We start from the raw sequence: 26,780 nt of genomic DNA, 5'->3' as shown, positions 1-26,780 counted from the left end.
TTCATGTGCAGCTAAGTTGTGTTCAGTCTCAAAAAACAACAACAATGTGCAAACACATGATAAACAAAAATGTTTTACATTACCTCTGCCATTGTTGTGGTTTCCAGAGCCTATGGTTCCTGTTAGAGATGGTGTTTTGCAACGTCACTGGCTATATTTCTGATTTGAGGGGTGGGCACCAGGTACCATGGACAATAAAGTGAGTAGAGCCTAGAGGAGCTGAGTAGATTATGTACCGTGCAGTGAAAAAGTGCCATTAGAGGAAACTGCTCAGATGATTGGGAGAATTCTAGGTAATTGGTGGGACCAACTAAATTGGGGAGAAAATTGAGGGTTCCTTCTTTGGCATTTCTCCAAATATCCCTTTTTTTTATGTGTATTTTCTTATCCCTGATGATAAGTGACTAACTCCCCGTAGTCAAAACTGCTTCAGTGAAAGAGTGCTGCACCCTGTCCTAATGTTGATCTTTCATTTAGGCCACTTTTCAAAGGTGCTTCATCACCTGCTGAATTGCACCCACCCACTGGCTCTATCGCTCTCCACCAAAACTCATTGAGCCGAGGCTCCAGCGCAGTGTGGAGATCAATGAGGCCCATCAGCAGTTAGCAGCTTGTAATTAGTTCCTCCACTGACTGCCCGAGCGAGACACACTCTGTCTTTGCTACATTATTCATGAAGAATACATTACCGCTTCAGCAGCTCTGTGTAACCAGGGGCTTTTCTTTTTGGGCAAGGGTAACATCCTGTAATCACAAAACTCCAGAGTTGCTGGCTCTTTGGGTTAGGGATAATAATGCTAGCCCCAGGTAAGGCTAGCTGGTGGTGCTTCTTCCTCCATCCGTCTACATTTAGGAAGGCCACTGGCCATTTCCCCCCAAAAAGTGCTACTGAAACGATGATAAAAGTCATTGTCAGGAAATTAGGAGTCACGTCAGCGCCGTGGAGATTCTCTGTGGGTTTTGCTCAGTAAATAGTGGCACTGTTGCATCCTTATTCTGTTATGATAGCATTAAGACAATATAGCTTGTGGCTTTGTTGTTGTGGACCACTGAGGCATCCAGGCACGCTCCCCCTTCAGAAGATTCCTGTTTGATGTCGTATCCTATCATCTGTCGTCTTTGCCGTTTTTAATTGTGTCCCTTTGGTGTTGTCTTTGTCAGTAATTGAGAAAAACGAGCTGCTTTTTGTCTGGTGCCACAGTGTTCAGACAGCACCCTGCCTGGGGATTAGCATTGCTGTATTTAATTTAGATGTAAATGTGTGAGCTCGACCTCTGCCCGGCCGTTGGGTGGCTGTGGTCTGACGACTTCTCGCCCACTCAGTGATCAATTACTGACCGCACCGTCCAATGGCATGCCAGGAAATCAAGAGAAATAGTGACCAAGTTAATGACAAAATCATTACTTCCTTTTTAACACGTTTATCTGCAGTGACCCTGCTGTAGGATGGACAGGGCCATCAGTAAAGGCATTTCCAGGTGTTGTGTCAATTCGATTAGCCATAGTTTTTGTTAAATTCCTCTTTTTATTACATGTTAATATGATTTTTATCCAAGTACCCATTTCTCCAAGGTGTGTGTAATTACAGATGATACATATGGCAGACTATAATCCTGTTTAAAGATGCTAGATACATTTAACTACCTCTTCACAAGCAAGAAAACACACAAACAAACAAACACAATAGGCTAGTAGCTTTCACTGAAGTAATTCAATATGGTGTAATTCAATATGAAACATTCTCACACATAACATAAAACAACAAGTGGAGAAGATCTGTTGAAGGTGTGTCAGTTAATAGAACTGGAATAATATCTTATGTTTAGGAAAGCTGGAGGCCTTTTACCAAATAAATCTGCTTCAATGATAACAGTAAATAATTATTTTGAAAGTGCATATTATAAAAGTTCTTTTTATAGCATATTTGTGTTGGTAGGTATACAACAAAACAATGTACTTTGAATATGAATGTTTTCTAATGCAAAAAATGTTTTATTGAAATATTTCCCTTTTGAAATCTGTTAAAATGAAATATGTTGTACTGATTCTGAGTGTATAAAGAAGTGTTGTTTATTTTATAAGAAGTGAGTTGTATTCCTTGACTACAGCTATATACATGGTTTGAGCGGGCGAGTATGCTGGTGATTCTGCTGAACTGTGTGACGCTGGGCATGTTCCACCCCTGCGAGGACAGTGACTGTGATTCTGAACGCTGCAAGATCCTGGAGGTGAGTGTATTACTATTAGTGATACAGCTACTGCTACTAAAACACCAAACACCCCCCCCCCTACGAACACCCAGGGCACACATATATATACACACACACACACAAGTACAAATCTACACCATTCTTTCAGTTACTGAAGAGTACAACAGTAAATAGATCCTATTAAAATGACATTAGCATGGATTTGCTCCTTTTAATTGTAAAACATTTTGGATTGCTTCTTGTTCCCAAGAACATTTGAGAGATCAGATACTGAAGTTGGACAAGAGGGCCTGACTCGCAATCTCAGTTCTTTTTCATCCCAAATGTGTTCAATGGGGTTGATGTCAGGGCTCTGTGTGGGCCACATGTTTTTCCCCCGCGAAATACACCCAACCATGCCTATGAACCTTGCTTTATGCACAGGGGCACAGACATGCTGGAAAAGAAAAGGTCGTCCCCCAAACTGTTTTCCAAAAAACCTGGAAGTTTACAGTTGTACAAAATCCGTTGGTTTGTTAAAGCATTAACAGGCCTAGGCTAGACCTTGAAAAACAACCCCACAGGATTTTCACTTCTTCACCAAACTTTACAACAGGCACAGTGCAGTCAGGCAAGGTAACATTCTCCCGACATTCCCAAAACCCAGACTGCCACACTGAAAAGCGTGCTTCATCACTTGTTTGTTTCTGCTGTTAGTGTCCAGTGACAGCATGCTTTACACCACTTCATCTGACTTTAAGGTTTGCATGCAGCTGATAGGCCAAGGATACCCATGCCATTAAGCTCTCGGCACACCATTTCTGTGCTGATGTTAATGCCAGAGTAGGTTTGGAACTCATCAGTTAGTGAGTCCACAGAGCATTAGTGAATTTTACGCGCAGTGCGCCTCAGCAGAAAGACCCCTCACATGTGATGGTTACATCTCATTATTCTACCACACTCAAATTCAGTGCTCTTTAGAATGACCCATTCTTTCACAAATGTTGAAAGACAGGCAGACTACATGTCTATGTGCTTGATTTTATACACCTGTGACAATAGGACTGAATGAAACACCAGCATTCAGTGATTAGGAGGCAACCAATGGTCCCAATACTGTCGTCCATATGGTGAATATATATTGGCAGATCCTGTGAATTACTACGTTGTCAGGGAATTACAATAAGGTGACGTTTGCTGTACACAAACTAACATACTACATTTCTAATCTCTCCTCATGACACTACCAAAATTACCCAATGCATACGAATATTTTTTGTTGTATAATATTTATGTAAGGGAAAACCACTTATAACAACTCTCTTTATAAAATAAAGTTTTAATAAGAGTGCACATAGCCTTCTATAATCATTTTCATTTTCATCATATTTAATCAGTACTCTTATTTCTTTGTGCTGATCAGTTTATCCTCATCTTTTTGCTTTCACAAAAAAGAAGTGGGACAACTCTAAACTGTCTGCACTCAATGTGAAGTGCAGCACAACTCTGAACTTTTTATCCCATATTTTCTGACTAAGGCACATTACAAATAAATAAATAAATAAAATAAAAAAAATAGCTGGGTGGGAGTTTACATGCACTGTAAATGTCCCCTTCAATGGTAGCTGAGCTAACATGTGAGTCACGGCAGAGTCATAATTCCCTTCACTACTATAACCAATGGAAGCAATGTTAGTATTAAATCCTCCATATGGAAGCAGCTGATTTTTGTTTGACTCTAGGCATGTAGTCTTCTTCAGCTCAATGCTAATAGGAAAAGTTGTTTTATTATTGTTTGTGCAGTAGTTTCATCTGCACGGGACACTGGGGCTCTCTAGATATCCTGAAGCATGTTGTGTTGAACATGTTCCAGAAACAAATGCCCGAAACGTTATGTGGTGATCTCCAGTAATTCAAGGCAGATTACTCTGTGAAAACACCACGTTGTTTTATCTCTGTACTTGCTCAGTGCAGGGCTCAGCTTTAGGACATGGACTTTGGTTTAAAGCTTCTAAATTCCTTTTGCTTTATTCTACAGACAAGTGTTTGCCTAAAGGTTAAAGGAAACTCTCTCTCTCTCTAAACGCTCGCTCTCCAGCTTCTCTGCTTATCCTTATTTGTTTTTTTCTGGTTTTCTTTTATGCTGCGTTTAAAAGTAGATGCAGCTTTAGACTTAACATCAGTGGGCGTAATATATGTACAATAAATGTAATGTTTAAAGTAAGACATGTGGAAGCTCAATTAGTGAAACACTGTAATCAGCATGTATAGAGCATGATGGGATTTCTTGTGTCACTGAATTTATCCCATTATTTAAAATAGGGACACGCAGTGTCATTGATGTGTGAGTGTGTTGAGAAAATGAGTGTGTGCGTGCATCCAATATGTCATAAAACTTCATTATTATATAGACAATCCCTAAAGTTAGAATAATGGATAATGGTGGGTTGACTTTAGTCACCAACTGAAACGCCTTGTTGTTGACTTCAACCAAAAAGGTTTAGGCTTCTTTTATGTGATGAAAATTAAAAATGTATGTAACTGAAATTCGTTGGTGTGATATTATGTAAAACCTTTTAACTAATAATAATAATAATAATAATAACATACAATTCAATTGCAATGGCTGCAAATAAAAAAGAACATCACAGTAGTTTGATCTCTTAATGATGATGCATATTTACAGCTACCTAGTTAGCTTAACCAGCTATTGTCCACAATTGTATGTTATTCTAACATAAAAGTAGTTTGAACAGTTCCCGGTTGTTGCTCTGTAGTTTTAGCCTGCTGTATGTAATTAATGAATTTTCTTATCTTTCCTCACAGCAATTATACACACATGCAAATATAAGCTATACGCCTAGTAAATGCTTCTGATGAGCCAAAACATTATGACTGTATTGAGGTCATAACATTTTTAGATATTTTAGCTTAACTCTATAAATAATGAATTGTACTTATTATGATGTCATTTTTGTCAGATTTCAAAAATTTTATTTTAAAAAGAGTTTACAGGTTCCCTCTTTCTAAAAGGTAGTAGCCTAGTCTTGTACGAGTAGAAATACCTGAAGAGTGGACAGATTTCCTATAAGGACTTGGGTAGCACATGACTTGTAAATGCAGCTTGTTTCATGAAACGTTACTTTGTAAAGCCATCATTAGGATTAGAAAATAATGGTGACTCAGGTGGGTAGCAGAGTGGCGCAGCAGGTAGTGTCGCAGCCACACAACTCCAGGGACCTGGAGGTTGTGAGTTCAAGTCCTGCTCCGGGTGACTGTCTGTGAGGAGTTTGGTGTGTTCTCCCTGTATCCGTGTGGGTTTCCTCCGGGTGTGCCAGTTTCCTCCCACGGTCCAAAAACACACGTTGGTAGGTGGCTTGGAGACTCAAAAGTGTCCGTAGGTGTGAGTGAATGTTTGTGTGTGTCTGTGTTGCCCTGTGAAGGACACCCTACATGATGTGATCTGGGCAGATCATGAGTGATTCTGAGTAGGCTCCGGACCCACCGTGACGCTGAACTGGATAAGCGGTTACAGACAATGAATGAATGGTGACTCAGGCATGGTCTTGTGGCTTTGTGAGTGTGTATTTATATGTGGGTTAACAGCGATTACCCTCCATAACAGCACTATCAGTTATCCCCTTACCATATGGGAACATGACATCCATTTTTAGAATAAGACCATATGCCAGATCATTCACAGAGACAGCCAATCAGTTCCCATCTCTGTTAGGCTTAGATAATCTGAATCTCTAGGGCCGGAGTAACTCGGGTTAACCTCGGTATGAGCTGGAGAAATAAACGTCTTTGGTAGAATAATAGAAACCAATGAGATACAATAAACTCACTGACACACTGAGTGTGCTCTCTCTCTCTCTCTCTCTCTCGCTCTCTATCTCCCTCTTTTTTTCCCTCTGCCTCCGCGTCTCTGCCCACACAACAACACATCCTCATTTATTCCTCCACTGTTTCTCTCTCTTTAAAATTTCCTCTCTCTCTCTCTCTCTTTCTCTCTCTCTCTCTCTCTCTCTCTCTCTCTCTCTCTCTCTCTATCTATCTATCAATCTATCTCCTGCTGGTCAAACCATAGCACTAATGCTCTAAATATGAGGGAAATCAGTCTGCATTTATGAGTTGTTCTTATTCAGTAAGGGTGAATGAATTCTGGCTCCAAACAGATCCACATGAATATACTGTGTGTGGCGATGGGTTTAATTAGGCTATGTTTGCTGGGTCGGAAATAGAAGAGACACATATTCACTTCTGATGCAAGAAGGGAAGTCAAATCAGAAGACTTCATTGAATTTGATGTTTTGTAACTTAGGTAGCCCACAATAATTGGACTGAGTTTACTTATTTCAAAGTTTGTGGGTTGCACTCTATGTATCCAACTGTATGTGCTCAAGCACAGAGTGCATTAAAAATCAATGTTGCAACAAATAGTAGCTCAATTTTAAATTTACCAATTTTTATAGAAACGAAGAATGTTTATCAATATTGCCCAATGTTTAATATGTTTCAATAAGAATATCTGTCACTATGTCAGTGTCAGAAAAAAACAACTAAACAAAAAAAAAAGTATAGTATAAATATAAATTGATTTTTTTTTTTTTATTTGGTCCAGGCACATGCAGAGAGAGAGAGAGAGAGAGGGAGAGAGAGAGAGGGAGAGAGGGAGAGAGAGAGAGAGAGAGAGAGAGAGAGAGAGAGAGAGAGAGAGAGAGACTCCCGTTAATTCAATCAGTTATGTTAATATACACATTGGGAGTTGTGTGTCTATCTACTGGTGACAGTGAGCTGAAGTGATGGATGATCACACCTCATGCTTGATGCAGTCAGTGTGATTAATAATGTCTTTCTCTCTCTCTCTCTCTCTCTCTCTCTCTCTCTTTCTCCCCCCCCCCCTCTCTCTCTCCATGAAAAAAGATATATATGAGTTGTTGATGCATGGATTGAGCTTTATACGTGCTCCACTGTATGATCTTTTATTGGTCGCTAAGGGCAGTGGAGCTGAAACTGAGTTTTCCTTATCTATCTCCCCAGGTGGAATGAGCATATGACTGTCCTTTTTTCTTTTTTTTTTCTTTTCGGGGAATCCCATTCTTCCACTGTAAATGAAGATGCTGATTGGGAAGTTCTGTTGTGCTCTTGGCAACTGGGAATAGATAACACTCTGTAATATATGTAGTGCAACAAAGACACTGGAATACTGTAAGAATAATGCTGATAGTAATCAGCATTAGAGGCAAATAAACTTAAAAGCACATTACCTCATGTTACGGGATATTTCCTGTCTTGTACTCAAGCAAAATAAGTGAACCCAGTTGGCCTGATGGTGGCGCTATATCATAGCATTTACATTTTGCTCCATACATTTAGAAATGTGAGTCAAATGGTAAGATGCTTTGTTCTCTAAATTCCTTGGCTTATGCCCGTCGAAAAAAGCCTCAGGGACCATGCACTTGGATTTTGGATTTTGAGCTAATTTGCATTGTATGCAAAACCTACTTTTGCAAACTAGTCCTAAGCTTTTCTCCCTATGCGATTCAAACTGGGCTCAAATGAATCACAGTTTAGCTAAAATAGTTCAGAGTTTGCAGTATGCCCTTCTTTTAAACTGCTGTAACATATAAGAGCATAGTCTACTGACAGATTAAAACTGAGGAAAAGTTAGTTGTTAGTTGAATCTAATTGTTCATACTTTGTGTTAATGTAAGAAAAGTAGTTTCACTTAATGTTCAAAAGTCTTGCATATTTATTATATTAAATAAAGAACAAATTAAGCTATTTGTTTATGCAGAACCAAAGAAGTAAAGAAACATGAACTCCTCTCCTCCACACACAGAGACGAAGAGAGCAGCACATTCATAGCGAGGTATTTCCTCAGACATGGTGTGGGCTTCAAGGATGGATAAAATCATTAAACAAAGCAAAATAACTCAACGTGCCGGCTTTGTATTCGTTACTTTCCTGGCACCTCATGTAAACCCTGCTATGTCCCAAACAATGACCTACCCCCTAAATAATGCACTTTAAATATTTATAAAAGTAATTCTACTACACCACTACATAGTGTACTGTGTAGTGCAGTGGAAGATGTTTGAGATTCAGTCCTACTGGTGTCACGGTTTAATTGCAGAGCGTCGCAGACACCGATGCAGAGATATAAATGCTCTCAACAGCGTAGGGCTTTTGCATAGCCTACGACGTATAAATCAGCTTTTAATGTTGCTCAAAACATGCTGCATACATTTTGGTTCAAATTAATTAAAAATATATATATTTAATATTGGTGTTATAAATCAATGAAATATGTCAGTATAGGTGTATGGCACATAGTTATTTAAGGCTAAAAACTGAACTGGTCTTGTCACTAGGGTACCTGCCAAGTAGGGACTCTCCACAAAATCGTGCTTGGACCCCCCCTAATTGCCGCTTGGACTTTCTTCCTCGTTCTTCTTACTGATTCTTGTGGATGTTATCATTTCACTGCATGTGATGCATTGTAAGTTCTTTAGGTTCATCTCCCCTCCACACAGTGACGGCATCATCTGCTTAGCAACTGCTTTGTGTACATGTGTGATGAAAGAGAGAGAGAGAGAGAGAGAGAGAGAGAGAGAGAGAGAGAGAAAGAGAGAGAGACCAAGTGGTGGCCATATGTTTCTACACACTAGTGTCTGCTTGTGGTTTGAGTGTATGTATGGATGTGTGTGTGTGTGTGTTTGTGTGTGTCTATAAGCAACACAGAAAGAGGGGGGCATCAGTCACACTACAATAACCTTCTCTGCCAGCAAAGGCGAAATCCTATCAAACTCATTGCTCAGGCAATAAACGACTAAAGCTGCTCGGACAACAAAGGGGACACCAGCATAAGATTTATTCAGTGCCAAGAAGATCACAGCGCACAGATGAACTCTCTCGCTCTCTCGCCTTCAGTCACACCACATGCAACCCCCCCACACACTGACTCGAGCTATTTTTAAACGGCTCGGCAGAAGATATGAAAGAGAGGGATGACAAGTCTTTAATAGAAATGGGTGGATGAGATGGTGGAGAGTGGAAAAAAAGAGGGAGGAATTTTTGAAAGAGATAGCTGAGACAATGCAGGGCTGAGAGAGGAAGGGAAGAGGAAGAGGGAGACACACACACACAGATACATAAGAGAATATTGAATCATTAAGGCGCGCTGGCAGGCTGTGTGCTGTGTTGAGGGCTTCCCCCAGTCTGCACTGTTTTTCTTTAGAGAACAGCTGAACCATGGAGGGTCCACAGAGACACTCACACACTCATAGACACACACAGATAAGCAGGCCAGACATAGCACAAGACTAAGAAACTGGTTCATCTTTGAAGAGCAAGTTGTTTGCCAATTCCTGTCTGTTTTTTCTTTTCTTTTTTTTCACAAATGGTCTGTGATTAGGTTATAATGATTGCCTGGTGCCCTGCTCATGTGATGTGATTGGCTAAGAGCCATTAAGTCTCTCTCTCAGAATATTTCCAAAAGTTTGTAATCACCACTGGTTCTGAATGTGATGTTTTTTTCGCTACAGAACTCTGCAGGCATTCAGCTGTACGCACCTAGTTTGTGAGCTAGATCACACATGAATCCATGGTCAAATTGCTCAGTTCCAAGCCCTGTGCTGTGGAGCATCAGAACACTGTGTTTTGGAGTGATGGCACATATTCTGCTACTTTTGGGATGAATTGGGGTGGTGTTCATGATCCAGAGTGCGTCATTCCACATCAGTACCTGATCTCACTAATGCTTATCTGGCTGAATGCCATTACATCATCATTGCAATGTTCCGATCAAAAGGAGAGGTTGTTACGGCAGTGAAGTCAGACAAGTGCCCTATTGATGCCCTTCGTTTCAGAAAATAAAAACCCTGGATGAAAATAAACCATAAATCATAATCCCTTTTTATTATAAAGTGAACCTAAGTCTGCATTTGGCCTTGCATGTGGACTTAAATATGAGATAAACCAAATCAGTGTACGTCCACTTTCCTCATTATAAATGTAATTGTGAGGTACAAAATTGAATGTATATATTGAAATACATTTACTAATCAACGCACATGTACATCTTCCGGGCGGCACGGTGGCGCAGCAGGTAGTGTCGCAGTCACACAGCTCCAGGGACCTGGAGGTTGTGGGTTCGAGTCCTGCTCTGGGTGACTGTCTGTGAGGAGTTGGTGTGTTCTCCCTGTGTCCACGTGGGTTTCCTCTGGGTGCTCCAGTTTCCTCCCACAGTACAAAACCACACGTTGGTAGGTGGATTGGTGACTCAAATGTGTCCGTAGGTGTGACTGAATGTGTGTTGCCCTGTGAAGGACTGGCGCCCCCTTCAGGGTTTATTCCCGCCTTGTACCCAATGATTCCAGGTAGGCTCTGGACCCACTGCGACCCTGAACTGGACAAGTGGTTACAGATAATGAATGAAAGAATGTACATCTTCCCACTGTTACCCTTGTGTTCACATGAAGGGTTTGTTTAGACATGTAGTTTGGTTCCATTGGTCTGGACCAAACAAGAAAATGATACATTGTTAAAAAAGTGTGAAAAAGTGACATATGGCACACATGACTTTTGCGAGCCTGTCAACAGAGTCATCAGCTGGGTTTAATGCACATATATGGGTTGTGTATATTTACCTGGAGGACATTTTACCAACTGGAAACACACTAAGAGGTGGTAACATGGATAAAGGAGTCAAAACAGCACCAGAAAATTCTCCACTGCATAAACCAAAGAAGGTTTGTTAGAGAGAGGTGACATTAGAAGGGTTGCCCTTGCACTCCTTTCCCTTATGGCACAATTCATGGTACATCTAGGGACATCACACCATTCGGTTTGTTTAAATGCCTTTAGTTCATATTGCATTCGTTCTTGAAACCAACCACACCACAGTTCTTTTCAGTGACTGACCAAGACCCATCTGCTCAGGCAGACTTGGTTCGCTTGTTTGGTGCACACCAAAGTTCGAAAGGCAGCGTTCACACTTACTCTAATGAAACACGCTAACAGGGCACCATGTTTAATCAAACCAAAGATCACAAGTCTGAACACACAGTGAAAGTACAGTAGCTAGCTTCCCAGTTAAACAGTTTTTAAATTATTATTAACAATGGCTGTCACTGTGGGTTTAAGTGCTGTGGCTATGTGAGCTATGGAGATGTGTGTGTGTGTGGGGGTCATGGATGTTCATGAGCAGTGAGCATGCCTTTTCTTTTCTGCAGTGGTCTTGGTGTGTGTGCTCTGTTTCATACCTTTAGTATAGTCTGCCATGCCATGTGACCAGCCGTGGTGCTCCCAAGCCAAACATGAAAGATTACTTACAATTTATGGCTATTTCATTTGCCTCAAAAGCACTGTGGTCTCCAAGCATTCATGTTAAATGACTTGTCACCATTCTCTTCCAGAATGGGCCTCTTGACAGTGTTCCCTATGGGAAAAAACAAAACAAAAAAACAAGTGCATTAGCATTAACTCTAAATGGCAACAGCTTCAACACTTTTAACTGATGCAGAGCTTCACGGTGTGCTTTTCCGTTGCAGCTTAATTAACATTCCCTGCATTGTGAAAGTGTCTTGGCTGGAGGGATTCCCTTGGTTAAGAGTCATCACTAATGCTCCAGCTGGCTCAGCAAACCCAGGTGCATTTCCCATGCCATGACAATTACCCTTCAGGGAATGGAGGGGTCAGTGAGGCCACACTTGCCCCCGGTGCCTTTTCACGTGTGATTAACAAGTGCACCCGCTGGATAAACTCTTTCATCTCTGCCTGAGTGATGTGCATTTACCCAGTGTTTATTATTTGCTCATACTGTACAATTTACTGTGTTCATTATGTCCTCACGATCCTGTACTAAGGCATATGAGTTATTCCATATCACTCTCCACTCAAAAGAATGAGGGTTTCGTCTTAGGGTGAGGGCTAAAAATGGGAAATGGGAGTTTAGGGTTAGGTTTTAGAGTGTTAGGTTAGAGTTAGAACTCAGGCTTAGAGTTTAGGATTAGGGTTAGGGCTTAGTGTGAAGGCTTAGGGCAAATCTAGTGTCTATTTTAAGGCTTACAATTATGCTTTTCTAAAATGATTGTATTTCCATTGTTAATGCATTTCACAATTCAAAGTACTCAGTGTTCTGGTTTAATGACATTCTTGCTACTCCTAATGAATTTCTCCCTTTCTCTGTTTAGCTACTATTCATGAAACCTCAAAACCAAAAGCCTTCATTTTCATCTGTTTCAATTTAGTTAGTGTAGTCACAGCTATCGTCCATTATTGTTTATCCTCTTCTCACATCATTACAAACAAGTGTTATGTGAATAATGAAGCAATCCTTTTCTCTTGTTTCCCTTCATGCTGTGTCAGAATTATGCCCAGGCTTTATCTTTCATCTTCATATGGAATACAAAATAAAGTCAGGGGAAAAACAAATTGGCACCACGAGCGATTGTGCCAGTGAAGACTAAGTAAGCACTAAGTAAACTTAATAATTCCTGCTATAATCTCACTTTTTCACTTAATTGGTGGGCTTTGCATTAATTAATCATTTGCCGGGTGCATATGCACAGATCTTTTATTTTTATTTTTTACTGTGTTCCTTGAAAACTCCTGTTTATCATAAATAAATAAATAAGGCTTTTTCCCATAGAGAACATTCCGAACCTGCTTTCAGGGCAATCACAGAGGCGCCAAGATGAGGATTTTGGGAGAAGGGGGAAAGTAAAGAAGAAATAAAAAAAACATGAGTTGGCCATTTGGGTTCACTCAGCTTATGGATCCACACACACACACACACACACACACACACACATAAACCCCATGCTGTGAATGTAAAACAGAATAAGTACTGTAGCTTCAATCCTCACATGCCTCTTAGAAGTTATCTCTTTTTTAATGTAGTCATATATTTGTTTGTATAATAACTAATTCAGCATGGAGCAGAGGCTCTGTCTCTTTCACTTTGATCTGAAGGAGAACGGCTAATCCTGCTATGGATGAGTTTAATGCTAACATTCTCAATGCGCTTCTTTTCCTCCAGGACTTTGACGACTTTATCTTTGCCTTTTTCGCTGTGGAGATGGTGATTAAGATGGTGGCGCTGGGCATCTTTGGCAAAAAGTGTTACCTTGGAGACACCTGGAACCGGCTAGACTTCTTCATTGTGTTGGCTGGGTGAGTGAGGACAATCCGAAGCACTGAAACTTTTTAAATGCTTAACTTTACTGAAGGTGAATGGTGGGAGCTTTGTGTGGCATTACCGTTTACTTTGTGCTTAATTCTTATTCTGATTTGATGTCATGCTTGTTTGTTGGTGTCAGCAGCTCTGGATTTAAGTTAAATTGTGAAAATTAGCATATATCTAATCTAGCATCAATAATTATGGTAAATAGAGAAAAAGCAGTTAGAAGAGTTACAATAGAATCTTTTAGTTGTTTGTTTGTGATAAATCTCTGATTCTACTAAGTACAGTAATAGTACAGTTAGAAACTCTTGCACTAGGTAGTTTTATATTGTAGTAACTGTAAGAATGTAAATATAAATCGTTGATATAAATTAGTGAGAGATGAGCAAATAGATGTTCTTAGTTGTCACTTATTTGCATAGTTAGAAAAATGTATATTTTTCTCATTTACTCACCTGAATTTAGTCAATTTAATTTATGCTATGTCTTTATAAGACTAATGCCCTAGCAGTATTTTTGGGTTTAGTGACATGGGCTTCACAATTTTGGTCACTCATTGGCAGGAAACATGTGTTTGTTTGTGTGTGTGTGTGTGTGTTTAACACTGGTCTGCAAGGGATGAAGAAAAGATAGATAGATAGATAGATAGATAGATAGATACATAGATAGATAGATAGATAGATAGATAGATAGATAGATAGATAGATAGATAGATAGATAGATAGATAGATGGATGGATGGATGCCTATGTGTATTTCTGTGTGTCCAAAGTATTGAGCTGTAGAGCTTTCCACAATCCTGTGCTCTTAGTGTCAGGGCAGGTGTACATACATTTGACCAGTTCTTGACTGCTCTAATTGAAAAGTAATGGCTGAGAAACAGGAGCTGGCAATGAATGTAAAATCAACCAGCTTTCTCCAGCATGCTGAGCCAAAGAGAAACATAACCATTCTGCTGGGGCCTTTTTAGCATTTTTTAATCAAAATGTTGGCACCTGTTAAACTGTTTTTAATGCTTGGTTAACTAAAGCCTGGTTATAATGTGGATGGATTATATCATTGATTCATTTCTCAGTTGTGTATAAAAACTGATATGTTGATGTATATTTCAGAACAGAAATCATCAGTATAATGTCCTATTATGCTATATGATACTTTATATATTAGAACTAGTGAATTCAACTACTTTAAGAGGCACTAATTCAGTCATTCAGTTGTTCTGTATAATTTCCACAAAAAAGCATGGATTGAAAAGGATCACTTGGAAGTGGTTGCAAATGAAACATTGACTAGTGGTGTGTAAAAGACTGTGGAACAGCAGTAGAATAGTGTGTGCCCTAGTGATGAAGCTCTTTCAATACATTTGGGAGGAGTTTCAGTGGTTTTAATCATTGAAAGCAAATCCAACATTAATCTGAATTCACCACTGTTCTCTTGCCTGAATGCAGTGAATACTCACAAAAAAAGTTCTAATGTTTAGTGTGAAGCCTTCCCAGAAGAGTAGGAAGGGGAACAAACTCTGACACGTAGGTGACACTGAGCAGGTGTCCACATATTTTTTTATGATATATGCTTCTACAATAAGTGGTTTCAGGGCTATTTGTACATGATTCTTTGTAATTCCATACTCATTTTAACATACAGGAATACAATCATCTTCAGCTGTTCTCGTGTTACATTATTGCAATGTTCTGCAACAGCTCTAGACCTACGTAAATATATATATTTTAAAGGACACATGCCATCTTTCACATATAGTCTATAACTGAGGAATGGATTTTTTTTCTGCTTCCAACTCTTTTCTGGATTCCCAGAGTGTTTAACAAAGAAAATAAAATCTGATATGGCGAGAAGGTTCCACTGTGTTAAAAATCCCACGAAATGTGAATAGGTCTGAACCTAAATCAGGGAATTTGTGTGTTTTTTTTTTTAAATAGTGAATACAGCTAAAACAAGCACATTTCACCACATTCATTCCTTGAGCTACACTGTCCTAACATAGGGACCCCTGGCTCTTTGCTGCCAGTCTTTTCTGGCACTGAGCTGTCCTCGTGTGTTAGATAGATGTATAGGATAATGTGTTGAGATGAAAATTACCCCAGCATATGGAGCATGAGGAAGGATATCCAGGAGACATCAGCCAGAGTGTGTACACAAGATAAGCATGCAGGAATGACAGGCTGCTGGCATGTTCCTCTGCCATGTTGGCACAACCAGTTTCTCCACGGCTGTTTAGATAGCACCCCAGATGACATACTTACCATCCGCACAGCTTTGAGAGTGCAATCATTGGGTGTATTCTATTATGCTTAGTCAGAGTTATTCACCAGTAGCATAAATAGTGGGTTCAATAAAGATATGATGCGGTTTTCCTTTTTGCGCTTAAAGCTAGTGCTTCAGCATTTCCCTTTTAATCGATTTCTTGAGTCTGTTTGGGAAAGAGGTATAGTTTTATGGTGTATGGAGTATAAAAAAAATAAATGTAAAATGTCAAGTAAATTAATATTTGCACTTTTTTTATAATTTTGGCAGAGATGGAACATTACATAACAATAGCTTTATCACAAATCAGAACTTTCAAAATTATTGATTTTACAGAACTCTACAGAAGTTATGTAAAAAAAGAATCCCAAACTCTGAATTTATATTTTAGATAATCATAAAAGCCCCCAATCCACTCCAACTTTTTTCTGATTCTGTACCATGAAATATGACCAATGAGAGACCCTCGAGACTCTGAGGGGTGTATTAGTGGAACAGTTTACATTTTTTTGCATGGCTTTCAGTGTATTCTTTCTTACACTGTACTGAAATCTTTATTTTATTGATGTAAACAATTAATACAGTGTTAAATGTTACCTACTTCAATACATAACATGACTCTTAACACTAATCTCAAACATATACATAGTTCTAATAAAAAAATGTTAACACTGGCCCAGACATCAACGCCACTTAATGTGTTGGAGTAACTTGAATAGAGGGAAAATGAATAAATATTCTAAAAATATATATAAAATACGAATCTAAAAACTGAACTGATTTTGGATGTTTGGAAAATATCCTTATACATTTCTCTGAAAAAAAAAATCTACCTAAAATGAGAAGTTATGACAAATAATTATGATAAATAATTTTGAAATTATTATTTAGTTGTTGAGGCTTTGTGTAATTTGGCTTATTTTTGCCGTTGTTTGGAGGAGAACAGTAACTACCGGATCTGTTTCGTCATCTAAAGGACACCTGAGACGTCTGAGAAGTGAACATGGGTGAAATAGAGAGTGAAACCAATTTCACTCTCTTATTTTCTGACCACAAGGATTGTACTCATCATCTCCTGAAAATAGCATTTAGACAGTTTTGCCCCTCAGGAACCCCAAGTGTGACCACAGTGTGACTCATGATCCATACAATGATGAGCACAGAGGCATTCAATACCTTGAAAATAGCCTAATAAATCAAATGTTAAGGTGTTTCAAGTACATGGAATGTAATTACTAATGCAACAGACAGTGATCAGTCTTTTCTGTCAGTTGGTCAGATGGGTGTTAAGTAGCAGTACTTCATTCCTGTGTGAAGAGAACTTCTCGGTTTGACACCATTTAGCTCAATTTCTCTGTGATTTCCAGAGCCAGGCTGCTGATGGAGTGAACCCTACTGAACGCTTGGCTTGCATTACTCAGTATCTCATGTCTGTGTGTGGTTCAGCTGGGGAGACGTTTAGGCTAGCAGGAGCTCCTCCTAATCTCTAAAAATCCTAAAGAATCCAGCACTAACCAGAGAAAGGTATCAGCCTCAGACAACCACCAGCTGCTTGGCAACCGGCACAGCCTCATTTCAGCTTCCAGCCGAGCACATTTGCCCTTTCACTCCTCTACAATGCGTTTATTCACACTTATGGGTTCTGGTTGATTTGCTCCAGTTCACAAAGTCATGTACGTTCTTTTTGCATGGAAATCTTTCCGTACTGGCAATGCTAAAAAGTTAACTATGCTCTGGAATGACATGGCGGTCTAAGCATCAGCTATATCCTGAGGCCCGGAGTCCAAAAGTGGGCAGTTGGCATCACTCTCTCTGGGTGTGTTGGATTGCCCTCTATTTCCCTGATCAGTCACATAAAGCTAGCCAAAATCTTTAAGCTACCATGACAGATATGAGCAATTAGCATTCTCCTCCATGCGTTTTGAGCTGTCCAGTGCTGTTGGGTTAGTAACATTTCGAAAAAGTGGCAGTAGCTGGCTTTACTTTGTGCTGGAAGAAGCTTTTGCTTATCTCACCCTCCCAGTTTGGTAGCATGGAAAAAGCCTTAGCTATTTTGTGGAGTTGGTGATGAAAAAACAGATATCGTTGCTGTCCAAAGAAACTCATATCTCCAAAATGGTAGGTTTATAGGAGAAGGGGAAAAAAACTTTACTAGTAATTTTGGAGCATGTATATTAGTCCATTCATCATGAAAATTTTTATTTAATTTAAGTAATAAATAACTTGAGTTATAAATGAGTTTCTGTGGTAATTCAAACAGTAAATAAGAACTTACAGAAAAGTTAAATTTCATCCACGTACAAACTACATTTTTTTTCACTTTAAAAGATGCTTAGCTTCTGAATGTAAACAACCAGATATAACAGGGTTTAGCCAGAAACATTTAGCCAAACGTCACCATTAACTATAAAGCCAGTGATTAATCAATAATATGCATTCTTGTTTATGCAGACTATCAATAAAAAGAAAAAAACAACAACACATTTTTCCATTTTAAATTGTTCTATATTATACAAACATATTGGCCATTTATGATTTCATGATAAATAGGCCAACGGAAATGCTCCAAGATGACTTGAAATACGATATATCTACGTTTATTTGCTGTAATGGTGAGTAGAAGAGGCAGGATGTAAATGTGAATAAGACATTTATTTAGAAAAATACAACACTAATATAAACAAAAATATTAATACAGAACAGAATCATGGGTATACACAGAGAAACACTGATGCACAAACACAAAAACCTCATTACTTTACCAATAACCAACCAACACAGGGCTTATAGACACTATAAACACAGTACCTTGACCACCAGTGATTCACAGGTGTGGTTGTGGCATGAGGAACATGAGTCATTTACTATGATGACTCAAAGTGTTATGAACATAGACACATGAGAGCTCGAGGCAGGGGCAGAACGTGGCATACACGTTGTTTTGGGTGGTGGGGTTTTGGGAGCGGTGTGTTGGACAGTGTTGAAATTTCACTTGCTATTTTAAACATGCCATTGATGTGTTTGTAGTTTGCACACATTGTTCTCACCTTGGCTGACGTGAGATTGTTTGGAGAGCGAAAATATAATCACGCTGCATAATTCACTGCTGGCTAAATTAAGTTTGACATTAGAGACATATGTTAATATTTCGCTGAGCATTCCGCTGTCTCTGCTTTTTACTGAAGACTTGCATAAATTCAGTGTCCTTGAAGCACAGTCCTGAAAAATAGGACGTTTTGAGTAAAACTGATGTTTCTTTCCACTGTCAGGACAATGGTAGCTGCTATATTTCATCCAGTCTCTAAATGCAATCTTTAGCTTCGATATGATACACTCAGATTGACGGCTAGGCACAAGCAGCCAGACCCAATTCACTTATTTAGACACACACTCTCTGTCTGTCTTTCTCTCTTTCTGACCCCTGTCTCTGTCTCTGACCCACACATACTTTGCCTCTTCCTCTCATCCTCTCACACATTTCTTTTTTCCCCTTTCTTTTTATGTCCCTTCCCCTCACTCTTTCATTCTTTCTCTCTCTATTCATTGCTTCACTACTTTTTTCCCCATTCCACTCTTAAACTCACACCCTTTCCTCCTGTATTTTTGTCCCTCATCCTGCTGTCTGTCTGTCTCTCTCTCTCTCTCTCTCTCTCTCTCTCTCTCTCTCACACACACACACACACACACATTCTGTACACCATCTGTACCTCACCTTTCTCCCTCACCCCTTTCTCCTGTTCCTCTCCTGGTTTCTGTGTCAGAAGTTGGTGAAGGCTGTGTGACAGGTTTCTCTGAGCATGGTGCTTTCTCACTCAGACAGACCTTCATCCTCGCACACTCTCCTCTACCACACACATACACACACACACACACACACACACCACTCATTATGGGCTTAAGTCCAACCGGAGGACCTGCATTTACTTCAGTAACACTCTGTTTCTCAGGGACAATTGTGAGCCTGGCTGGATTTACCTTGTTTGTATAAATCATTTTCACCCTCTCTTTCACACATATATTATGTAGTACACTATTTGTAATAGCTCTACATTGTGAGAAATTGATCATTTGTTTAATGCTTTCCACTGAGTTGGCTGCAGTAGTCTCTCTCTCTCTCTCTCTCTCTCTCTCTCTCTCTCTCTCTCTCTCTCTCTCTCTCTCTCACTCTGACAGAGCTGGAGGCAGACAGGCGACAGTTGAAGGGCAGCCATTTTCTGCTGGTCATGACAATAACAATGAGTGCAGCACATACTGTCAGCTTAATGGCCATCATTCATGGCATAACAGTGGACAGTTACAAATTCCTACTGTGTAGATTCTGACAGTGTGACTCATAATAATAATGATACAAATAATTATAATGACATCTTTTATTTGTATAGCACCTGTCATAAAAATGTAGAGTTTTTAAATAAGAATAATAAAAAAGGTGCATATTTATATATACTTTCTGTTTTATATTTTCTGTAACACTTTTCAGTTTTACATTGTGTCCAATGACTTTCATTTGCCATATGTTTAGGTTTTAAATGTCAAAACTCAACACCTCTGGCAAATTAAATTAAATGGTCTGTAAAAATATGTTCTAAAAAATTTCGGCTACCTCTCCTGTGAAATTTGTAATGGTAAGTGAGCACTAAGCTAATGTCAGTGCACATGGCTCAATCTAGATTAAACATAGATACTTAAAACTAGGGGGAAAAAAGTTTTAATTTAAGTATGCAAAAAACATTTTACATTTTTGTAAATATCTATCTAAAATAATATCTATTGTAAATAAAATATGATTTGTTTATTCCACCAACTTCTTAATCAGACTGGTAGTTAATCTGGAAGTATACCAAATATGCAAATATATCAGTCCAGGTTCTAAAAGTCTCACCAGCTTATCTGTATCTACATAGAGACCATGGGGAAAACGATCTGATTGGACAATATTTATTTATTGGGGAGTAAGGTGGAGGTTGGTGGGGGTGGGGGACAGAAAACATTATGTCTTCTGTTAAGGCCCTGAAGCCCTGAGGCTTTCACAGTGGTGTGCACTGGACTAATTGAAGTGCCCCAAAAATACTTGTAATATAAACACACACACACACGCATGTATATATATATATATATATAAAACCTAAATGAAATACCATTAAAACTAGGACAGAATTCACAAGATCACTAGCTCCTATAACTACAGCTACAGCTTTAAGCAGATAGCAGCCCTCTAGGCTGGATGTGTCTGAGGTAATTTATAGTTTTCATTTTGTTTGCAGTATTAAAGCTGGAAAACGAAGGCACATTGCTTGGAGTGGTCTCAGCTGGCCAGCTGGATGACTGTCTGCTGCAGTTGGATACTAATATTTATTTCTTGTCTCTCAATTTCTAAGACACATTTCATTGATTAGTCTACAGTATGTGATATTCACTGCCGTCGTTCCATCACTCTGTACGAATGGGTTTGACTTCAGATGTTGCCGAATTTCTGTGGGCTAAGATTTGGACACTTCTTTTTTGCACCGTTTGTGCTTTTACTGAAATTAAATGAAATTATATATGTCAGGCTTGCGTGGAGCTCCTGGCCCTGCTAAGATCATTTGAAATGTGTCTGTAGTAATGGATGCTGATCATCTGACCCAGTGGAAGCTACATAAGCAATCTTAATAGAGTCACCATCTTACAGGCCAGGTTGGGGAGCTCTTGGTAAGGTAATAGAGGCTTCAGGAATGCCATTTGGCCAGAGGTACTGATGACACTGGACTGTGTCCAGCACTTTCATCTGAGAGCTCCTTCATCTCATATTTGTATTTGGAGGCGCCTGGAATCGATAACAACCATTCACAGGTTCTTACAGATGGCTAAGAACATCTCCACATTGATCAGACTGCTGTTGTTTGGTGTCTCTGTATGAGAGCCATTCAGGGGCTTAGTGAAAGATAGCGCTGTTGCTTCTGCAGTGTTTATCGACCAAGAAGGTTTTGTTTGTGCTTAAACCACAGTTGGTGTTAATAAATTCTTATTTTTCAAAATGGTCTGAAGAAAAGAATTATTGATGGGATTTTCTTATCAGTTTCAGAGACACCCAGCTTGTTGCAGACAGCATTTTTATGTAATACACTAATATTTACATTTACAGCATTTATAGCCATGTTTTTTCCTAAAAGTTCTGCTGCAGCATGGTATAATGAAATTAGTGTCAACTAATTAGGTTAGGTAGTGACATGCAAGACATTCAATCCAGTGTCTGAAGGCCTTACCAAAGTAAATATAACCTGGCTTATATTTATTTAAATTCTGCAGAAAACAATATTATTGAATATTTGGGCTAGATTTTATTCAATAACTTTATTCTAGAACTTAATACACTCTGTTCTCTCTATCTGCAGTTTATAAAAAATAAAAATAAAACTACTAGGGCTGGGCAATTAATAGAAATGTAAACAAAATCGACATTCAGAACTTCTAATTGACATAATCTTGTCTATAACGACTATATCGATTATTTGTATTCTGTTATGTCCCCACTGTATGTTAATGCGATGTCCTTTTAAAACCATGCTACCAAGCTTTAGTCACGTGATTCTGCCACATGGAAGCAACCTAAACACAGAGGCCGACCAAACAGCTCGAGCAGCTAGTACCAAGAAAATCACAGCGTCTGTGGTTTGGACGTGCTGTGTTTTGACTATAATTAAGATGAACAATAAGAAGTCAAATGTAAACACTGAGAAAAAACAGTTTTAGCGACCAAAGCAAAATCACACACCAAATATAAACAGTGCTCAAAAAACAAGAGAGGAACAGGCGACATTAGAAACAATATTCCATGTTTAATACTGGAGCACAAGTACAAGTACAAGCCTCATCAGTGAACTATGAAAAATACAAAAAATGTAAAATTGTTCAGTAATCATAATCATGGTAAAATGTACATATAATCGTGTTATTGATTTGTGCTCATATCGCTCAGCACTACAAAATTCCAAATGTGACTTTACCCCACCAGAGCATCACACTGCAGTCAGGCAAATGAAGTGATGCTTAGGTATATTCTACTATAGCCTCCTGCCATTTTACAGATCATAAGTCTCTTTGCAGCATTTATCATTTAATTATTGTTTGGCACTGCTTTTAATGTCTTTTATATGGTACTTGTATTGTGACTACATTTTTTGTATAGAATATAACAATAACTTACATATATATCATTAGATATTATAAGTCATCTTGGGATGATTTGTAGTGTGAGGGGAAAAGGTGCCTCATCTATAAGTAAAGACTACAACATTTTATATAAATAACTTGAGTAGTTGCACAGTTTCAAACACAAAAATCTAAAACTACAGTCTTTTTTCCATATGAGTCATCAGACCTGAGGGTTTTCATCTATATGCATTATTTCAAAGGTATAAATACAGACACCAATAAATCATTTTGTCAGCCAGACAAAGACAGAAAAGTCTAAGGAAATTAATTTGCAAGACTGGACTCACTACTTCTCAATGTTCCAAGTCCTCATAATTTACAAACTGAGCACAGCTTACACCTCGCGCCCAACAGCTCTGAAGTAAAAAAGAGAGAAGATGGGAGTAAAGTCTATGCCCAAATGCCCTCTTCTCTGTCTAATTTATTAATGCTCCTCGGACTGTATCCAAACCTGCTGCTGACACAAGTTATGTGCAGGAGAAAAGACTCTTCAGAGAACTGAGACAAGGGCAGAGTCATTATGAACACAGGCCATCAAATATTTTCTCAAGAAAAGAAAAGGAAAGCCTCTTAAAGATCTTCTTGTTTATTTACTTCCTTCCCTTGGGTCAAGTGCAGTTTGACCAAACCACACAAAACCACTGTCCTCCCTAACCATTCCCTTTATTCCTTCACTTGGCCCAAAGGTTATAGACATTTAATCAAGAGTGTTTGCCCTTTTGAAGAACGACAGCTTCTTCACTCCTCAGAAGAGTTTATGCTAGATATTGACACATTGCCGTGAGAATTTGATCACATCAGTGAAGTCAGGTAGTGATTTAGCTTCTTACTTTTGAATCACAGAAGCCATACCAACACATTCCAGTCCAAGAAATGTAGTTCCACTGCTCCAGGCTACAATGCTGGGAGATGTTATACCCCTCTAACCAACATCTGGAATTAAGCATGGTGACCTTAAACTCATTTACAGCTACTCTACAATGTTCCATGTTTGCAATACTTTTCTACAGAGAATATACAACTATTCTCTGCCATTGTGTCAAGATAGACTTACCTTTTTCAGATAATAAAAGATGGAGTGATATTAAATATAGAGGAAAAAAATGCATAGATGTACATTAGTGTAAAACAGCATGAATTTTGTCTCTGTTTTATCTTCTTTTTGATGCCTTTCCCTTTTAAAGGTCTTCCTTGGCATCTCAGCATGTGCTGTGGTTTGAAATCACTCTGATGTCGTGGATGAAGGAAAAGAGGGGCTTTTCATCTTCCTTCAATTGAATGCTCAGCTAGGGGCAGCTCATCTAGTTTTGTCTGTAATCAGTCAATCAGTCATATTCCATTATGAATAGAACAGTAGCCCATAGCTGCAATCTCACTAGAGAGATCGTTGAGGAGGGATAGAGAAAAGTGGCTGATGGAAATACAGTATGACATGGTTAAACCCCTGCATATTAATGTGTTGACCAGATCACGGTATTAAAAGCATATTGCGCATGAAGCTAGATAAGATCATTTCTGTGTTAAATACAGAACCTAATATGGAAGTGTCTTTTATTAACAGATTTGTATTATTTTTTAATAGTTTTTAATTGTGCAGGAGCTTATATATGATACAGCTATACAGAGGAGCTGATATGTGAATACAGTGTCGAGTCGATGTATGATACAGTGACGAGGAGCTGATAAACAGTGCAATGTTGATGAGTCAGTATATGACATAGCGCCCAAGATAAAGACCCCATATCACAAGCCCATATACAATACACTTGAGCAATATTTTAATTTGCAAAGCAAATTACTGAAAATTGATATTGAACATGACAGGATTAACAGTGGCTTTGCATTTACGTCACTTACATATAACGATGTACTTTATTTTCTGTACAGTACCATTAGGGAAACAGAGAAGAGCGGTATAGATAAGGTGGATGAGGGATTAAATGGCTCACTGACAAAGGGTAAAAGGCATTGTGAGGACACAGAGAAAGAGAAAGCCACAGAGAGTGTGTTTTATCTCCCCCTCCATCTGAATGTGGCTGTAGTGAAGTGAACCTCTCTGAAGCTCGGTTCATTAACCTGCCAGGTGGTGGAAGACACCAAGACCTGATTGAACTGCAGCCAGGACTGCTGCTTTGAAGACAACCAGGGACAGAGACTGAGAGAAATGGAGAGAGAGAGAAAAGGGGAGACACTCGCTCAGACCTAAGCCCTATTCGGATGGGATTAGTTTTACATGGAGAGGTGGGGTAATATAATTATCACCACAGGACATCTGGAATATTTATGGCCAGTTCACACGGCAGATATTGCAGTGACGACTTGATTTAAAGCCAGTCATAAGGATAAAAAAAGAAAAAAATATCTGATATTATAACCAACATATATAATAAATATTTACAAGTTTGAAATTTCAGTTTTAAAACTTCTGAAATTTGAAATTTGAATTGGTATAATGACAGAATAAATGGGAGGAAGCATTTGCTGAAATGTATGCTAAAGTTTTACAGACTATTGTGAAAAAGAGAAACTAAACACTACAATATGACAACACAATGAAGCGCAGGACACAGACACCAAAACTGTGTCTGAAATGGCTCCCTATTCACTATTCTCCATATTACTCATTATAGAGTGCACTATTATAGTGAACTGAATTCTGGAGCCTAGTGAATGGTTGTGGACACTAACTCATTCAGGTATTTACCAAACAGCACAGTGCATTATGGGTGTCTGCTATCGACTAATGTCATCTAGTGTACATGGGTTGTACACTAACTTTTGCGGTGCATAGTGGATTGTTTGAGTACACTGAAATTTCAGACACTCAAACAAAATGGCGGAACCTAAAAATAGTACACTATATAGTGAATAGGGCACAGTTCGAACACACCACAAGACAGACCTTAAAAAAAAGAACATAACAAGGATTGAATGAAACTGCTTTTTACCACATGCAAAGTCTTCATAGGTTCATTGTGTATTTATGTATTTAATGAACATTTTAATGTATGTAATAGGGTAGAAGCTGAATTGTGTTTATGTCACAGTGGGTGCTACTGCACAGACAAAGCTCCCCCTGGAAGAACCACACGCCCTCAAGTGAGGGAATGCAACACTTGAACAATATGCTTACACTGTACTATGCATGAGGCAAGATAAACACTTGGAAAGTGTTTACAGAGTATTTACACACTTCAGTTAGATTGATATTACCTGTGGTTAGTTATTTACCTGTTTTTGTATATATAAAAGGCACCAGAATCTTCCCTAACAATATCAGACAGAACTTTTCCAGACAGGACTAAAATGACTGAAATACTCTGATAGTAGTCTCAGATCCAGAACTGTATCTAGAATGCAATGACTGGCACTGTATGTACTTTCTATTTTCCATTTCCTGGTGTTCTGTATGTTCAGATTGAGCATGGAAGGACACTCTGCTCAGTGTTCTCACTTGGGAATCTGTTAGACACATACCTCATTGGTCCACCTTGTAGATGTAAAATCAGAGGCACCCTAAGGTTGCTGTGGTCGTTTATGATCCGATCAGCAACAAGCTACCCTTAACATCTTCGGTTACTCATTGAGCCCACCTACCCTCCATTTCCTGATGTTCTGTATGTTCAGATGGAGCATGGAAAGACACTCTGCTCAGTGTTCTCACTTGGGGATTGAACTGAGCTGAATTCTTACAGATGCTGAAGGTCAGACTTGTTTTGAAGCGTGCTCCCTGGCCTCTCTCATACTTTTCCTATTATAGTGCCCTCCCTGCTGGCAGTGTGTACGCGCTGTTGACTGTGTGGCCATTGTTGTCAGGACACAGAGGGATTCTGGCAAAGTGTGCCATCCTTCGCTAGAGCTCTGCCATATACAAACAGATAAGAGACCAGCAGAGTTAGCTGCTCAGTCGGCTTCAGCCCGGGACAGGAGCTGTTTGTGTTTATG

General features: G+C 39.0%; 1 protein-coding gene across 2 annotated transcripts in view; it reads left to right on the top strand.

The window, feature by feature from the left end:
* Positions 1-26,780, top strand: part of cacna1g (calcium channel, voltage-dependent, T type, alpha 1G subunit) — a 279,098-nt gene that overhangs the window by 106,753 nt on the left and 145,565 nt on the right. For both annotated transcript variants that reach the window (XM_066666013.1, XM_066666011.1), the window contains exons 3-4: positions 2,109-2,228; positions 13,237-13,370. In XM_066666013.1, the coding sequence (XP_066522110.1) occupies positions 2,109-2,228; positions 13,237-13,370 (254 nt within the window). The remainder of the gene's footprint in view (positions 1-2,108; positions 2,229-13,236; positions 13,371-26,780) is intronic.

The sequence above is a fragment of the Hoplias malabaricus genome, chromosome 3 (assembly GCF_029633855.1).
Source record: "Hoplias malabaricus isolate fHopMal1 chromosome 3, fHopMal1.hap1, whole genome shotgun sequence".
Classification (NCBI taxonomy): Eukaryota; Metazoa; Chordata; class Actinopteri; order Characiformes; family Erythrinidae; genus Hoplias; species Hoplias malabaricus.
This window is presented reverse-complemented; position numbering and strand designations above follow the sequence as displayed.